Source organism: Pagrus pagrus (assembly GCF_965226575.1).
Source record: "Pagrus pagrus genome assembly, chromosome: 23".
NCBI lineage: Eukaryota > Metazoa > Chordata > Actinopteri > Spariformes > Sparidae > Pagrus > Pagrus pagrus.
Genome location: NC_140205.1, coordinates 19,089,116 through 19,108,528, shown reverse-complemented (window position 1 = coordinate 19,108,528; position 19,413 = coordinate 19,089,116). Strand labels below are relative to the sequence as shown.

The 19,413-nt window shown below is 43.4% G+C and overlaps 1 protein-coding gene across 6 annotated transcripts in view; it reads right to left on the bottom strand.

The window, feature by feature from the left end:
• The window catches only part of kcnc2 (potassium voltage-gated channel, Shaw-related subfamily, member 2), a 95,923-nt gene extending 76,939 nt beyond the window's left edge, over positions 1–18,984 (bottom strand). For 3 of the 6 annotated variants that reach the window (XR_014621597.1, XM_084346513.1, XM_084346516.1), the window contains exon 1: positions 18,078–18,984. Coding sequence is in view for 5 of the 6 variants with exons in the window: in XM_084346513.1 (XP_084202639.1) it covers positions 18,078–18,632 (555 nt within the window). In the remaining variant the exon portion in view is untranslated. The remainder of the gene's footprint in view (positions 1–18,077) is intronic. The other 3 variants (XM_084346514.1, XM_084346515.1, XM_084346517.1) reach the window with 3 other exon arrangements.
• Positions 18,985–19,413: the final 429 nt, after the last annotated feature.

Sequence of the window (19,413 nt, the reverse complement as noted above, 5' to 3'; positions counted from 1 at the left end):
AACAAGGAGGGGGGGGCTGCATGAGCTGAGGGCTCCTCCGGGTCCCCAGGAGCCTGAATCCAGTAGAGAATTACTAATGGGATTGGTTCTGCCAGGTCAGTATCAGTGAACCATAGAAGAAGACTCAGACAGACAAAGACTCCTGCGCTGCACTGCGGGGTTGAGGTCAGCTCGCTTTCTCTTCAGTCAGACCACGAAGCCGATTCACCAGAACATGAAATGAATGGTTTTTCCTCTTAACCGTTTAAAAATGTGAATCATAGTGCTCTAATATGAACGCTGGCTCGAAGCGAAAGTCGTCACCTGTGTTCACATTAAATGAATATTTGTACAGTTTAAACATTTAGCTCAGATCACTATCTAAAGATTTAAAATTTGCTGAAGGGGTAAGGTTATTGTATCTTTTCAAAATGGTTGTCTACCATTGAAACATTCTCACTTCCAGAGTTGTACAGCGGCACCACACCACAGCTCGGTTTCTGAGTCTCACAGGGATAGAGAACCGTGTCATGTTTGTATTAAAAATAAATCTGAGGTCTGTTCTTTATTCAATGTGTTCAGCACACACTGTCCTCTGTGCAGGCCCTGATCCCCGCAGGAGGAATTCAACTTCTTCACGCATGTACTTAGAGTTACTTTTTAATATGAGAACTTCAGTGCAGAATGAGATATCCACCATTTACAAAACACCTTCTTAAATTGTTGCTGGTTAAAAAATGACCTATCCTGCACTATAATAAAGCTAAACTACACTTTCTGGATTGAGATATGTCCAGGTTTTTCACTGACTGAATGACTAATCAATTGATTAGTTGATTATATGACAATTGTGGACGCTATGTTTTATTGGTTTTCCTTTTTACAACGAAAGAGAAAGAATCTTGTATAACTTGTATAATGTATAACATTTACAATAAGACCCAAATAATGAAGAATTTGTCATAGATGGGATTTCACAAAGTTCATAAAGTTTCTCTTAATAACAGATATTTGGGAAAATTGCATATAATTTACTGTGCTCCAAAAGTGTCTATCTATTGAAAAGCTCTCAAAATGTTCAATTTCTTAAATACAAAGTACAAGTAATTGAAATTGCTAGATCATTTTTGCATGCTTGCTTAGTGCTCGCAAAAAGCATTTATGTGACTTAAAGGTTTAGCATGTAGGATTTAGTTGCATCTAACTGTGATGTTGCAGGTTGCAACCAGCTGAACACCCCTCTTTCCCACAAGGAGTTACAAGGGAGAGTGGTTAAAATCTCCCCAAATGAAATGGGAGAGCCCTTCAAGACCCTCACACCTCATCAGCTGACATTGACCGGACATTTCTAAAACGACGTCTTTGTCTTTGTAACTGTTGCAATCCTAGAATTATCACAATGCCATCTGCAGTTAACCTGATGGAGGTGGAAAAGCATGGATACTCGCTATTTGTTCACAATTTCAAGCAAGGCATCAAATAAAAAGGAAGATTGCTTTTTTTACTGACTGAATGTTAGCAGTGCTTTACAGGCTAACATTAGCAACCCATGCTCTTGCCCTGCCAATCTGCACTGATATTAAAGGAGGGGTACCAAGTGCAACAACTTCACTGATGGACTCTAGTTACATTTCAGGTATCATATGCCATCACAGGGGGACTGCAGCATTGAAATACCTCTAAATGTGGGAGTCAAGCAAAATTAACAATAATAATGTGATGTTAGCAACAGTGCCATTAGCAAACTGGTCGCGATTGTTTCATGTTTGTTATCAAGAAATTGAAACATCAGAGTTCTCATAACGCTCTGAAAAAGCTCCGTTTGGAGGGCCCTGTAGTCATAACACTTAACCCTACCCCTCTATCCCAACAAGAATCGGGACACCCAACACCTAGATGTGAACGTGCAAAACAGAAGGGTAGGTGCTAAGTGGTAGGGTCGAGGGGTGTACCGGGATTGGGCCTGAAATTGTGAAAAATGGCAATTGCAGACCCCGTGAAGGAGGATCATCTCCCTCCATACATATAAAAGGCTCATTCTAAAATACATATTTAAACACAACTACTCTTGGTTTGAAGAAGAAGAAGAAGAAGGCATACTTTATTAATATCCACGGGGAAATTCAATGTTTTCACTCTGTTGCCATTTCTTTTTTTCTTTTTTTTTGGCCCAGGACTGTATAACACACACATGCACAGACAGGACCTATACACATGAATCAGCTTCAGGTAATTATACACTAATGAAAACATAATAAGGAATACAATATTCTTATTTGTCAATAGATCCCCTTAAATCCCACACACTGGACCTTTAAGTTACTCTTTATAATACTACTGTAGGTTTTCATGGCTGTACAGTAATACCTCATTAACAATTGCGCTTGTTCAAAAGGTGACAGCAAAGTGGATCATCTGCATCATTTGAAAATTAAAAACCTTTCAGTGCAATGTTTTCCAAAATGAACACACACAGCAGCAATTATAAAACAACCTCTGGATACAGTGTGCTGTATACCACAACCGACCGCACGTCATCGTGTGAAGGGAGTTTGAAGGGATTGTTCAGCAGAGCATGAAGTCTACCTAACAATATTCTCCGCCTCGAATCAAACAAGCTGTAAGTCCCACGAGGAAAACTGTGAAGCAGGCTTGACTGGAAGAAGTTCACAGCTTGTTAAAGGTTCATCAGCAGAGGCAAGTGATGTTTACAGCATCTGAAAGTGGAGAAAGTCTCCTTTCCCCTATGATTCATGCACAGAATCAGGTCTTAGCTCTCTTTATTAACACTTTTTGCAATGATGATTTTAATCAAATACCCCTTTATCCTTCACACTATCAGCTCAATAAAGTCTAGTCTACATCTTGTGCAAATTTTCGCCTTGAGGAAATTTTTACGGTTACAAAAACAAATATTTTACAGAGCTCCACTTCATGTCAGCTGGTCTTCTGTGCCAGAGGGTGCAGGCAGCGCGACGACCCTTTGTACAGTTAACTTTTCTCTCCAAGATACAACCTCCTGGGAGGTGTCTGTTACTGACTGCAGTCGATATCAGGCTGGCAGAGCTTGCATTACCATATGTCATCATCATGAGCCACAGAGAACCCTGACAGTCCTGAAAGAAGTTACATTAACAGTATTTACGATCACGGTTCCATGGGAAAGAGGTTGTTGTACTTGAGTCCGGTCTCCAAGGTATCTTAGAGAGCTTTGAATTTTTTATGTTGTTTCATTCTGAGCCACACCGTTGTTCAGTCGACAGCACATCAATGATGAAAACACTTCAGGACAAGGAAAGAACAAATAAATAAAGCGATGGTATAACTTGTTACTGGAGGATTTGAAAGATACCCTGATACTTTAGAGTGGGTTTTGCTTATAATGGTGTTTCACGTCTATTCAGGCCGGGCAATGCAAATGATGTGACTTTTGCCAAGTGTTGTTTCGGGAGTAGAGAGTCAAGTGCAGGCCTTCTGGAGGAATAAACACTCAGAGTCACATCATATTCTGCTCTGATCTGGAGCTGTTGACCAATAGGAGGAGATCTCAGAGATTACTTTTTAACATTTAGGATTAAAAGTGGAATTATCTTCACTCCCATTTATCAACCTGACTGCAGCAGCGATCCACAGAGGCGACCTCCACACGGGAGCTGGAAGGGTAAACGTCATGAGCGTAATGTAACAGAGAGGAGAGGGGAAAAAGTGTGTTGTTGCTGGCTACCTTATGGCTAACACAAAGTAAACTGCATTTTTGGGATGAATAAACACAAATGATCCCACGACCATGATACCACTGTTGTTGTGGAGTTGCTAACTTTACTGTAGATTTCAAATTAAATTCGACAACAGTTTCCATTGAGGTCGACGTCTGAGCCCAGAGACATGATACAGTGAGTTGCTGGGTTCTTTCAGACAGTGAGATGTATGATCCCACAGTAATGTTGATATATTGTATTTTGATCTTGGTCTGCCGGAGGCCTTTAACGTATGCTACAAGTTGGTGCTATCCACCTACTCAAATCTCATCATGTAGTGTGAAGGATAAGGCTGGCAATATTCTATACTTGTGCTCTTAGAAAAACCAACTCACAATGTGCACGCTAATTTTTTCTTTTTTAAAGGCTCAATCATTTCTGAGAACAGCAGGTACACCGTAGTCTATAGCAAATCTTAATCAAACAGAAGGAAAAAGTCATTTGTTGGGGACTATTTTCAGCAGCGGATTTATCCTCTGGTTAGTATTTATAGAAGAGGGACATTGCCTGTGGGATTGAGTCCTAGACCTAGTATTTCCTAGACAACAATGGAGGTGTGAGGGGTATAGGAACAAACTATATCTGCATTTGGATACACACACACACAGTACTTGTTAGTAGGACACATTCACTGTTGGTTTTGGACTTGTAATTGGATTTGTTGACAGTAAGAAAAATATAAAGCATCACCAGGAACCCGTGAGGAGCAGGGCATGATTAATGGACCGAATATCATTAACATCTAAATCTAAGCAGAACATTTATCAATGCCTGTGGTGAGCTTGGCACAGATTAGGATTATACACTGTAAAAAAAGTGTCCAGGCATTTTAACTTGACTGAATTTATGAAGAGAAGTCGAGGTAATTTTGTAATGATGCAAAAAAAATAGCTTTTCTAGCCGTATAAATCTTTCCTCATCCTTAACAGTTCATACTGCAGCTATGTAGCTCCTGTGTGACGCACTGGTCAAACTTTTCCCACAGTAGCATCATGGGACTCCACATGACTTTGTTTGTCTTCTGACTTGAATTGCATAACTCAGCCTTTCACTCTGTGTGCCCTTCTTGCTTGTGTTGATTTGGCGCCATATATCCTCTAATTGAGCCCTGCTGGCTCTGATGCGGCTGCATTAAACAGCGGATCCCCTTTAAAGCCTCCGTCTTTGAACCGGCGTAAATGATCTGTGGGCAGAGCTGAAAGCAAGGGGTTGATCCAGCAGGGTTACCAGCCGCGTAATTAGCATGAGACAAAGTTACGAAGAAAACGGCGGCATGCAGCTCGTTACCGGGACTTGTTTTGTGGGGACAGAAAAATCGACACATTTTACAGCTTCAGTCGCAACCAAAAGCTGTCAAACAGGGTCAGTCCGCAACTTGTCAGCGTTATCACCGGATGACAACTCACTCTGTGCATATCACGCACCTGCCGTCTCCTAGCTGGTGTGACATTTTCAGCCTCACCCTCATCTGAGCCTCGGAGTGCTATAAATGTAGCTGTTAAATAAGACGATGTTGAGGATACAGTAAACAACTCTCTGAAAATGCGGCCTGATCCCTGCCTGTGAAGTCTAAAAGGCTCTGCGTTCCTACCAAATGTGAGTTAATCTAGGCAGTGGGAAAGAGTTTCTTCAATACTCACTCTCTGACTTAGAGGAGAAAAGGTTTGAAGGCTGTGCAGCTTATTAGATTACATCAGCCTTTAGTTGCTAAGTGACGGGATATCAAACCCTAGACAGAGGAGGGAGACGGGGATGTTTTTTTAATCTAAGAGTATATCACTTCTGCATCCCCAGAATGTTGGCTTTTTATGAACAAAGGGAAACATGTGGGTTTAGATTGAGGATAAAACATATTTTGTATCCGACCAGTTATTTTTGTGAATCAGCTTAATGAAGATTTTCATAATTATGATCACCGAATAAGATCAATGTAGCACGTTAATCCAAATGAATCTGTGTAATCTCAATGATACATCAGAGATTGGATCATTATGACCACATGTTCCCATGTGTAGCTCAAACCCTTAGAACCTCATTTCTACCCTTTAAGCATTTATTTGGTGATTTGCAGGTGAAAAGACTTATGTAAGTTAAATCCTGGTTAAATCTGGTTAAAAGTGACACATCTCGCCTCAGTACATTTTTCTATACTAGAATCAAGAAGTACAATTTTAAACATGTTTTTCTACAAAACCCGTTAATTATTAAAGATAAAATATGTAATATTTCTGTATAAAACTGACTAGACCTTTTAGTAATGTAGTTCATTGAGGTGTGTACTTACATTATCCCAAATGTTTCCAACAAAATTCAAACCCAGAGAAGTTGGTGTTTCATTTTTGTCACTTAAGCTTCTGGATAAAACATCAGATGGTAATTCAGACAGTGAGGAACATGACTAAACACAACATAAACTTTAAAACAATACCTCATCTGTGAACCTAGTTTCTGTCTGAGTCATTTAAAACTGCACAAATGAACATTTTTATTATTTATTACCAGTGGAATGAAAGACTACATTGAATGTAAGCAAGGTTTTGCTTGTTGGGGGGAGAAAAAAAACAGAATTTCCACACAACTGACTGCAGTTCCTCTCAGCTCTTAGTATTGTTGCCTTTGTTTATTACTACTGTACCAGTAACTGTTTTGGTTCAGTCTCAGACCTCGTACCATCCCCATTTCCTTCCATCTTGCCCTTCAAATCCACTGTATACTACCTGTACAGCATCAAACTGCAGACAGATAGAGTTAGTGGCTAGCTGGTGAACATAGTGGAGCATTTAGTAGCTAAAGAGCCAGATATTTTTCTCATGAGTGGTGGAGACCAAAACGGAGCAAAAGGAGAACCAGAAATGGCCAGAAAGACAACTCCAAATCAATGCTAATGTTGTGAAGTATTTGCTGGATGTGTAAATGGGCAATTTGCTAACAAATTGGGTATATTAAGTATAGTATTAGTATAGTATACTTTTTAAGAAGATAGCTTATCAGTTCTGTGTTTCCAACTTGTTTTGTTACCCAAGCTTAACAAAAGAACCCAAGTCCTCAAGTAAATGTTATCTTAACACTCAAGCATGAAGAAGAAGTTTGTCCAAACATAATAGTCTAAAACTGAAAAAAAATGTTGTTAAAATCAGGAAATATGTAGTCAAATAATGAGTAAACAAGATGGTCGATCTCACCAGACATTTGATACGAATATTGGCTGGTTGACAATGGTTGAAATAAAGTTTTGACCCTGTTTAGGTGTTGGACAGTTTATTCTTGACCTGAGAAACAGCAGGTGACAAAACAAATTCAATTTAAAATCAACTTGCATCAAAAGTTGAAACACCTTCATCTACATTTCCACTACAAGGGACTTCTGAGCAAAACTCAATCTGCTGCTACATGGTCAACAGCTCCACAACAAGCGGGTAAGTGGACCTAAGTGGAAAATTGTTCTGTCAATTGTTGACTGAAAAATCAGGGCTTACTAGTGAAATCTTGTCAAACACATACAGTGTGCCTTTGTTCATAGGATCAAAACACATCATTTTCTCACTTCTAATTAAATTCTGAATCACATTAAGCAACGTGGAGGGGGGGAAAAAACAAAGAGATTGAAGGAAAATAATGGGGTTCGATCGGTTAAACCCATACTTAACCTGCTCCCATTGAATTCACACTGCTCCGTGTGTGACAGCCACTCAGCCCCAGTCAGCTAACACACAGTCAAGACACACAAATCAGCCTGAAAGTCTGATTTATTAATTACCTTTTAATGCGTGAGCGTCAGGGCTGTGCAAATGGTGCCAGACAAAAGAACTTTGAGTGAATCCATTGTCCTTGGGAAGCGCTCGATCTTTCAGAGTGATTGGATGAGCATTAATTATTCAGCATTAAGCCCAAACAAACGTCTTGTTAAATATCACGTAGCTTTCGTCTGGGCCCCTCCTGGCAGTCGACCGGCAGTGCAGTGAAGGCAGATGGAGCCCACCGTTAGCATGCGCGCCATCACATTCATGAATGCATGATATGTGACTCTTACCTAACCCGTTCCTAAGTGCACTCCTGACTCTGAAAGCCAATCTATCCCCTGTATAATCCAGTATCTGGCAGGGGGGTTCTCCTGCTGAGATGGACATCAAAGAACAAGACCTGTCTCCTCCTCTTTGATCCGTTCCAGTTTCGGCAGCACTCCTCGCCGTCGTCGCTCACGGTGACATCAATTTTTATCAGTTCACAAATTGAGCAATGAAGCTCGTCCAATTTGGCCAACACTGAGTCACATGCATTTTGTGAACACCGCCACCATGTCGGTGACTGTCAACACTGAGATACTTCTCACATATCTCCACTACATACATTTTAACACTTACTAACCCATGTGCCGTGTTTGTTTTTTCCCCAAGCGTGCACCTGTGGAAGGCCGGGTAAATGCAGGAAGGAGGTGGGTGTGAGCGAGTTAACGAACGCACAGCTCGTGTCGGATGTCGTGTTGGATTGACACCTGTAGAAACCTGTAAAAACGAGACAAGGCGGAGCGCTGCCAGCGTCGGGAAGTCATACATGCACTCATGCTTCAAAATGCTTCATTCAGAATCAAATGTGCATCATGCCGACTGCTGTCTAAAGTCGTCACAGATTTGCAACAAAAAAAACGAGCTTTCTGAAAGCAGAGAAAGGCTTTTATTCTGCCTATTCCATCAAGGACGAAGAGATCTCCATAGCAATGCTTACCCACAATCCATTTCTCTTTTATCCATAAAGGTGTCAGTACGTCACGCCTGCTGCCTCTCTCCATTTTATACGCTTGAACTGAATAAAAAACACAATGATTTATGTATTTATGACTAAAAGATTTAGGTTGTAGGATGGACGTCAAAGATTTTGAGCTAGTTATTGAAAGGAGATGTGATAAAACCCCTTCAACGAACATTATTCTTTCTTTAAACAGATTTCTAATTGCCCTATGAATGTTCCACAGCTATTTGAAAGATTCTAAAGGGCCTCACAAAAGGAAGGAATCAGTCATAGAGACACAGCTTAAGATCTCAGAGTAACACCATCATCATGTACGCCAAATCTGGCACTTTAATCTAATGTGTAATAATTTAAAAGTCCCTCTGCAAGAGAGAGAGAGAGAGAGAGAGAGAGAGAGAGAGACAGGGTGTTCTTCTTTTTAAGTTTTTGTGTGTGTGTGTGTGTGTGTGTGAGAGAGAGAGAGAGAGAGAGAGAGAGAAAGGGTGAGACTGACAGATAGGGAGAGCAAGGCCTGATGGGATGCCGTATATAGCCAACTGTGAGGCAAGGGGTCCAACCATGCATACTGAACGAGTCTCCTTCATTAACTATCCAACGGTCTTTCTCCTTTGTATGCACACAAAGACTCCTGCACTTCATATGAATACATATCCGCTACAGTTTATTTTCATGTTCACAAAAGTTTGCATGAACAGCAATTTCTGCGATGGCTCAACCCGAGAAGCAGCAACCACTCCAGCTGAGACCGTGTGTGAGTCGGAGGATTAAGTCAGAACATGGAGACGTCAAAATCTGACAGGACAGATCATTTTCTTTTCTAGAAAGGCGAAGGAATGATCTGCCCTTCTCTGCCTACGATTGGCTGGTACTTGCCACCTTTGTTCGTTCAGTTGGTTAGGATGAGTTTGTGGAGAGATTTTTGGTTTAAATTGAATTTTGGGGTAAACCAATCAGAAGTAGAGTGGGGTGGGTCATTCCTTCACAATCCTAGGACAAGACATCTTAACAGGGAGAGATAATCAGGGTTAGGGTTAGTTAGGGCATCAATTCTACTTTAAATATCTGAGAGGACGACTGTATTATGTTATATTACTGACATAGTCTTGCTTTTATAGCCACTGACTGCAAAACTGTGTAATTATGATCTCAATGGAAACCATTCATTTGGATAATCATAGTTTAATTAAGGCTCAAACAAAGGTATGTTTTGGCAGATGCTTGCATGATTGACAGCTGTTTCAGCCTCTTACAGTCAGGCATGGTGGTTGCTGCTTTCTTGTAGGTCCTCGCAGGCTTCCTCCGCTCAGACAGCAATTGGATTTCATAATAACTTCGTTATCAAATACATTCCGTGTACCTTTTTTTTCAGTTAGTATGCTTAAGAAAACAAACTCGAGAGACCTCAGTGCACTACCAGACGTCACAGACACCACGTTACACAACTGACAGGTGATAAACAAACTGCAGTGCCTGAACGCCACCGCGACGAGCGCTTAGCAACGAATACATCACCAAATGTTGAAAAAAGGAGCATCTCGTCATCTCACACCTTTAACAGAACCCAAGCTGTTGAAAGTCTTCCTCATATAACCTCTCTCTCTCTCCTAATTACCATCGCTGCAGCCCTGCACACTACTCCCGTACTCTGAGCTATTATAGTCAACCAAAGCAGCACAGGATGATGATTGGCGGGGCAGATTAACGTGACTGGCAGCGGCTACAAACATGCCCAGCGGCGTGCCGTCACCGCCCACACTCGGGCAGCCATTTGCCCTGCTCTCCTACCCAGCGTCAGGTCCGCTGCTGTTTACACGTCAGACTCTATTTGCTCAGCGAGGCCTCGGCGTCTGTTTGCAGCGGATCAGCCGCACTTCCTGGCCTCCTGCAACCTCTGCACGATACGATGCAGCGGCGCTTTCAGATGAGGCGTGCAGGCCCTTGTACACCTGTAGCTCCGGTTAGACAGGAGCTAACGGTAAAGACGCTGAAGTACGTCACCTCTGACGGCAATAAGAAAGCAGTTGCAGAGACATGCACACATGGATCAGTTGTTTCGTTCCCACACCCTTGTTTTGCATCGTTGCCTCAAAACCAACAAGCTAGCACGCAAGGGGTTACCGAGCAATAAGGGTTCATGGTCGAGCAGGTTTCTGAAATCAATCAGTTTCACAGACCGGACGGATCTGAATGAAAACAGGCCGTGGTGATGAGCGATGATGTTGCCATGACAACAGGCAGGCTGAGCGTGCAGCCTGGCTTTGGTATCTTCAGGCGTGCGGCAGGCGGCACCCAGACGGTTTGGGTTTTAACCTCTTAAGTGGAAGAAAAGCAAGCTGCAGTCTCAGATGGGATCATGGGAGGATGGGGGGGATGCGTGGGTGAGGGTGAAGTGTGTGTGTGTGTGTGTGTGGTGGTTGGGGAGGGGGGACTACAAAGTCAGGCATCAGCTAAACCTCTGCCTCAGAGCGCAGACATGGGAAATGAAAAAGGTGGTGGGTGTTATTTCGTTTCTTTTTTTGTTACCATCCCAATCCAGCAATGGCCAACTACAGAGATATGAGAGGGACAAACAAACAGATTAACACATAGGAGAACACGTACACCTACACACACATACTGTACACAGAAATATATTCTCAACACAATCGTGAACGTACAGGAAATCAATCACTCTTTATATCTCAAACAGACAAGTGAGCACACCGACGGCCGCTGTTAAAACACACTGCATGCAGATTAAAGTGGCAGCATTGAGAGTGAAGAGAGAACAGGATGGCTACAACAATAGAAACAGCGTGGGGAGCCCAGAGAAACACGCCTGCTACCGCTGACTGCTGGCACATGAACACTCGGAGACGAGCGTGTTAAAGGGACAGATGAGACTTTTTGGGTTTGTCAGTAAACCTGCGGAAACAAACTGATGAAAGGCTTCCTGACAGCCACAGACGGCTGATCTCGCGTCAGTTATTAAATGGAGCTGCTGTTTACACAGAATTGTCAGATTAGGTGGGATATACTGTAATTACCGAAACAAATGAGACCATGATGATGAGGACGGCTGCTCTGTCGTGCTATTAATGCTACTGCCTCTCAACATCATGACAACATTTCCCATAAACCCTGTCACTCCTGTTGCAGAGGGAGTGTTTTTGCTTGCCCTTCCTCCCTGAGCAATACACTTTCACTGATATAATATATAACATGCTTCAGCTTGCAGTAGAAACTTACAATTACAATTAGATAGTCTTTTTTCATTCATTTTAAAGGGTAACTCCAACAATTTTACATATTAAGGTGTGTCTTGTGGTGAAAATGGCATATGTTAAAAAAAAGTAAATTAAAAAAAAGTAGTGTAAAGCCTTTTGTGGCTCCAGAGGAAGCTGCATGTAATCTGATGCATTCCCTCCAGTGATGTCACTCAGTGGCCAAGTTGCGCTGTGGGTAACGTAGGCACCAGGTTTTGAAAAGGAAGAAGAATGTTTGGAATAAGAAAGGTGATGTCTGTGGCTCAGCTGCATTTTGTTTTTAAACTGTCCATCCCGAGTCCAACACTGTAAAAGTACGATGCTAGATCGATGCACTGCTTTTTGAAACCTGGCACCTACATTACCCACAATGCAACTTAGCCACTGAGTGACATCACTGGAGGCAGTCAATCAGCTTCCTCTGGAGCCACAAAAGACTTTATACGACTTTTTTCCCATATGAAGTAGTACTCCCCCAAGACTTGAATGTGTGAAATTGTCGGAGTTACCCTTTAAGATAAAATAACATGCATGAAGGCACTGCAGGTTAGCTTCTTCTTGAGTGACAGTTGCCTGTGTCGTCTAATGATGCTTGTGCACATGGGTGACACGATACACAGTCCAGCCAGTGGTTTCTTGCTTTTCCACTGATCAACAGGTGGCAGTGATGCTCAGTGGAGCACGGAAATGTGCCAGCAAAGGCAAAGAAGAAGAAGGAGAGTGCTTGCTCGTAAACCAAGGAACCTAAAAAAGAAGGAAGGGTATGTCGAGTGACTTCAGATGAAGAAATGCCTCAAAAAAATGAAAGAACACACTTCAGAGAGCGGAATTTATCAACAGGTTGTTCGATCCCCGACTCTGTAGGAGAGGCTCCTGCAGTCTCATCAATGAAAATCAGTATGATCAGCCAACCATGTCAATCATTTGTTAGGAAAAAAATCAGTGGTTAACCTCCTCTCTGAAGTGTGTTCTTCATTTTTTGGAGTCATTTCTTCATCATAAGTCACATGACGTAAATATGCGGGGTTTTAGTGTGTTTCATGGATCTCCCACTGACTTCAATACAACCGGCACACCAGTCCAGCCCCAAATCAAGATTCAGTGACATGATGGCCCTCCCTTCTTTTTTAAGTGTTTTAGTGTACAGTTTATACATACTGTCCATGTAAATATATGTATAACTTATTAGTACATGTATCTTTGATACTTAAGTGTATTTATTGCAAGATAATTATTTTTGATACTTTATATATCAGTTTCTTTAAGTCTTCTGTTCAAGCACTATTCATATGAGTGACTTTTGGACTGACTGTATTCAACTGAATGTAGGTTAAGAAAGGTTTGCAAATCATCTCATCCTGTTTTAACTCAGGTTTTACAGCGTCCTAACTTTTTTGTAAACAGGATTTCACATCAAATTTTATATTGTAAATGCAACAAATCATTAAGTGACATAAACTGTTTCCTGATGAAGTACTGTATGTAATAGAGAATACTTTAGATGTTAGCCTATAGACTAACAAACCCCTTCAACGTGTTCAGCACAGCCACAGTCAGGATGACACAATGATTCAGAGCCTTTCTGCAAGTGATGATTACAGTAATTGCCATGTGATGATTAGTGTTCAGATGTACATGATCCATCCATTCATCTTTTTACTCACCACACACCGCTACGTTTAATGTCACGCCTGCCGTTAAAGAGCACTTTACGGTGAACACCGGCCCCTCTGTGGTGTCGGGGTCAAAGGTGAACTGCGTAAGAGGACTGAGCTTTGCAGTGGCACGAGTTACCGAGCTGAGATCACACCTTTCATTTCCATGGAGGATAATTCCACATTACTCTCTCCTAACGCCTTGTCAGGGGGAGGATTAGTGCCCCCGAGGGCCTTCTTTTAGACACACTCACACACACACACTCGCTTTCACACTATGCATAACCTCTCTTCCTCTCACACACACACACAGAGCCTTTCTCCGTGTACGGGAGTTGTTTGAAAGGTTAACCAAAAGCCAGCTGGCCTTTAATAACAGAGGAAACGTTAAGGCATCACGGAGGAGCGCATCTCTCTGCATGCTGCCGCCGTGACACCAAACCCGGCCTTAACGTGGCTGCAGTTGGAGCGTCGTCGCCATCTGTGACCGCGGCTCACATGCAGGCGACAGAGGTTTGAGGCCACTTACAGAAACAGATGCTTCTGCGCGGCGTCGGCGGCAGGGAAATGTGGCGTGACTTCATTTCTGTGTGTGCAGACTGGGTGAGTGTTGGTGCAGGGAGACAGATGCATGCGTGTTGTAAACACAAGCATTCAGCTCCATCAACTCCCTTCTGCCAGCGAAGCATCGCTGAAACTAACTCAATATTTACCTCCGATGCGTCCCTGCTAGTTCCTCTGTCGGCAGAGTAATGGCCAAAAAAACATTTCCAAGAAATTGCCAATGAAATTTGGTGGAGGAGTACAAGGAACAGCAGATGGGCAGAGTTCTGCGGTCGTCTCTAGTTTCCCTTTAGAAAAGAACGATGTAGAGGCTGTGGCTGTAAAGTAGCTGTAATGTAGTGGTAACATGACCTCAGATTTAGCGTCCATGTCATGTGGAGTTGTAAAATTACACTCTGGAAGTATCTTCTAATTCAGGATCAGTATTTCTTTCACTCATAAAGCCTTCATCCTCGCTGGAAGTTTGCTCAGGGATTGTGAGAGGAGGACGAGTGATATGGGGCAAGGTCAGCGCCAACACACACACACACACACACACACACACACACACACCTCGAGCCCAACCACTCACCTCTAGATGGGAGAGGGACTCTGTGAGTTTGCGATGGAGGAAACAATTAAATATTGATTGGATCAAGAGGCTAAAGTGATCACTGATGCCACACACTGACTCGTCATAAGAATTCTCGTAAAACTGTGACTCCAGGATGAATTCATCATGTCATAAGATTTCATTTATCTGGGAAAGTCCTAAATCTGGATGGTATCTTAAACAAAGGGGAAGCTAAAAGGTCAAACATGTCAGAGATATACTTGTCTTGATCCCCAGCATTCCCACTAGACTGGTACTGTATGACGGAGAGAGTCTTCTTCTCTCTGACACTGCTCGCTTTCCTCAAACATCCAAATCTCATAAAAGTCAATGCTGTGCAGTTCAAACAGCTACCTCAGTGTCGTCAGTAAAGACAAGGACTGATGTAACCACAGCAGTGATGGAACAATGCTGTTCCTGTTAAGCTCCAGCCCAGTCACCAGAATAAAATGTTGGCAGTTAAAGTTTCTGCGAGATCACAGTTCAAGACTGCGTATCGACACGTGAAAGTGTGAAAACGACTGGATGTTTTAAGCGAGACCTCGGGACAATCTCCAGCCGTGTTTGTGTCCACAAAAGCAGGTATTTCAAAATAAAAACCCAAGCTTAAAATGGTTTCCTAACTGTAACCCAGTGGTTTTTGTGCCTAAACCTGACCAGAGCAGATGCAGCAAGTTGCAGCATAAATAAATGTCAAGTTTCAACATATCCATAGTTTACAGAAACATTGCCAACATTTATTTTGGCGATCGGGTTGTCAGTATGCTCTCTTTTAGCTGGTATGAAGAAGGTAAACTGGTATTTAACGGTTGAGAACAGAGTTTGATCTGAAGTATTCGTCTGACTCGGACTAATAACGTTTAAGAAAAATGCAGAATAAATGCTTAAAGTATAAAAGAGCATTTCATGGCAGCAGCTAATGGTTAGAGAAATAGAGAATCAACAGTCTCTGACAGTTTGTCCGACAGGTCAGTAACCAAATATGACCATGTGGTTGTGATACACAAATAGCATTCAGACCATGGCAACACATAGTTCAATCACCTATTTCACAATGTCGTTAAGGGCGAGATACTTTCAAATGAAATGCTGAAGAGAAGCCTCTCGTGAACTTTAGCTTTGACTAATACTGTACTGTAAAGAATTCAGAAATCAGCTAATAAGAAATAATTGTATATTCCTGAAATTGAACTTGTCCAAGGTCCTGTGAGAATTAGCAAAACAGTAACACTCTATGATAATCATCATTAATAAATGGATAGTTAGTTAAACATTAGTTAATAGTTAGTTGACTGTTAACAATCAATGAAATGCTCTATACAGGTGTGGGTGGTCAAACATTAATGATCATCAAACAGCAATCATTTTTATATATACAACAGTATATCAGCACAGCGCTGAGTAACACACTCCAATAACTGCTAGTGCACGTATTTAACTGGGCGTGTTGTAAGCTGTGGTTTTTACGGAGTCGTAAACTTGCAGTTGCCGGGCAGCGCACGTACTCTCCCTGTTTGCTCCTGCTCCAGTCTTTGTGCTAAGCTAAGTTAAGTGTCTGCTGGGTGTATATTCACATTTATATGACAGACGTGAGAGACATCTATCTCTCAGCAAGACAGAGAAGAAGTGTATTTTTTTTCCAATATGTGGAACTATTCCTTTACGTGCTGTTTTGGAGGCTGCAAATAACAAGAACATAGCTGGGCAAACACCAGTGACAATGTCAAACTTGAATTTATGAAGAATATCACTGCAAAATATCAGCTACAGCAAATTCAGATTCCAAACTCTGCTTTTTGCCCTCAGAGGGGAAATGTTTCAATCACACGAACTGTGAAGATTCATTCTATTTTCCAATAACCTGTCGATTCCTTGTTTGGTCTATAAAATGTCAGAAAATGGTGAAAAAATGTCGACCAGTGTTCCCAAAGCCCAAGATGACGTCCTCAAATGTCTTGTTTTGTCCACAACTCAAAGATATTGAGTTTACTGTCACAGAGGAGGAGAGAAACCAGAAAGTATTCATGTCTAGGAAGCTGGAATCTGAGCCTTTTTTTCTTAAAACGTCGCTCAAACTGATTGATCCATTATCAAAATAGTTGGCAATTCATACACTAGCTGACAGCTAATCAATGAATGGGATAAACGCAGCGGCTCTGATAAGCTGTCCAGCAGAGAGCTGCTGCAGCTCTGCTCTCTCTCAGGCAGCGTCACCTCTGGCCACACCCAAATCAGTGATGTCACAGCAGGTACTCTGCCCCAGACGCCGGACGTAAAACATCAGCAAGAGTTTTCTTCCTTTTCTCACTTATCCTGTAATTATTTGAAAGAAAACCCTCATCAGACAAACCTGAACTACTTCAACGGTGCAGCAACAGTTGTGTGTCGGCATCGTGACACGCTGCCTGTGGCATCAGGAAGACATTTGGCACTAACACGTCCGCCCGCCAATGAGGGATTCATTTGCCTTCCCAGAATTCCCTGCCGCCTAAGGTGATCTTAGCAGAGCCCCCTGTCCTTCACTGATCTGACCTGGAAGGTGATTTAGAGACAACTGTTGCAGACGTGGGCGACATCTGATAAACTGATCTGAACTCGACTCAGCACGCCGGATTCAAACATCTCCAAAACTTCTGATGAATAATCTGAGCGTTCTGCGTTGTCAGCTAAGATTTCTAATCCCAGCATGCATCCTGATGAAACTTAAAACATGTCTCAAACTTGTTACAGTCGCACACTTCCATTGTGTCTGAGTGCGCAAAAGCCTAATGATGATCAAAAAACAGGAACAACAAAGATGCCACATGTGGCCTGTAAGTCGACATCTACTCCCAGCACGAGGCGCTGCACTAATTGTGGAGCAGATAAAAGCCCCGCACAGTTTCTGCTGTGTTGATCAGAAGTCGGTGCAGAAAGGAGCTCTGACTGAGATCTTTAACGGGCAGCACGCACGCTGGGAGCGTTGGAGGGACATTTCTGAAAGCTGCAACCCGATAAACAACACAACAAGAGCACAGAGCAGCGCGGATATAGGACAACCAGCATCAGAGTGCAACAAATGTAGGCTATAGCCTCTGTTTGGCACAGGCCTACACACCTACAATACACTGCTGCTAAGAATATCCACCCTGACAGAGAGTTAACACCTTGTTTGCTCATGAGGAGAGGAAGAAATCTGCTGCCTTCGACGTGATAATTGCACCTGTTACCAAATCAGTGCCACCACCTTGAAATGAGGCAGATCAGAGTCAGTGGAGAAATGAAAACATGTCAGGTTCATTCACACACAATGAGGTTGGAAGGGAAAATGATCTGACGCCACTTTTCAGAGACAAAAAGGGAAGTTTGTGAGACTTTATCCCAACTTCTAAATGACTTTCTTTAATCTTTCAGGGCGGTGTTGTGGTGGAGATCACTTGTTTAAATGTGTGTTTCTGTGAGGGAAAAGAAGGGTGTGAAGAGGGAGGTCAGTGTGCGTGTGTGTGTGTGTGCGTGTGTGTGTGTTTGGAGAGCTCCAGACGCAGCGGTGCGCCCTTACCCTCGCCGCCCGTGAGGAGTAGGGATCCTCGAATAGATTCCAGATCACCGGCTGCCACTTCCTCCACAGGCTGACGTTCCCGTCGGCGGCCACGTCCTCAATCCCGAGCCTCTTCCCTATCTCGTCGTCCTCGTCCCCGTTGTCCACGTTGAGCTCGAACACGTCCAGAGCCTCCTCCGCGTCCCGGTGCTGCCGGTATGTCATCCAGCAGCAGGGCTCCACGTCCGTCTCATCGATGCCCCAGAAGGAGAGCTCCTCCTCGAACAGCGGTCCGCACACATCCGCCGGGCAGTGGAGTTTCCCGGTGCGGTAGTAGTTGAGCACGTAGGCGAAGACGCCCGGGTGGCGGTCGAAAAAGTACTCGTTGGTCCGCGCGTTGTACTCGATGAAGCCGGGGACTTGTTGCAGCTGATCCAGCACGGAGTCGATGTCCGAGTCGGAGGCGAGCAGGGCCAGTCGCGTCCCCGGCAGGGTCTTCAGGGTGGTCTTGTAGGTTTCGTGCCTGGTGCCCCCGACGTTGAGGATTATCCTCTCGTTGTCGTCAAACTTGCCCATCGCTCTGTATCAGACATGACTTGATGGAAAGCGGGGGAAGTTGGCGAGTGCAGTCCGGAGGTAACGGCGAGCCCCGACGCGCACACACCCACAGCCCTGTTCAGAGGAGCTCCGGGATTTTGGTGCGCAGCATCTCCGATTTCACTCATCCGACGCTTTCGTGGCTATTTAAGGGGGCGATGAGGATGTCCATCGTTTGCTTAGGGGGGGGGATTCGGTCGAGGCGGAGGTCGTCGATTTGTATCCCACAGTCCGCTCAGACAGTCGGCGCTCGGAGTGTTGAATGATCTCAACCGGTGGCTCCAAACAGACTGCGCTGATGCTGATGCCGTTTGCGCGTCTCCGGCGTCCCTGCCCTCTCCAAGACGCACAGCCCGCTCGTCAGCGTCGGGCTCGTTACTCCAAAATATGTAACGTTCCTTTCGAAGAAAAAGTGCCGGCGGTTGTTAACCTCGTCTTTGCACGAGGGAAGTAACAGATTACACGTCTTTTTAGTTACACTCCTTTGTCTTTGCTTCAGAAAATGAGGAGAAGTTGGACCGAGGATGAATCAGCGCTCATCTCCGGTCACGGTTTCAGCTCGACAAAAGGAGAGCGATTCTGAGGGATGAGAAATAATAAGAGTGGAAACAATGTTCATTTTCACAACACACCCAGCTGACATAGAGATATTTGAAAGCAGGAACACCAAGGATAAATCATTTTTGTTGTGATTTAAGCTTTTCATCCATCAAGAGGTCACGTTGACACAAGCAGCTTCCAGCCTCAGAGCCTTTGTCTG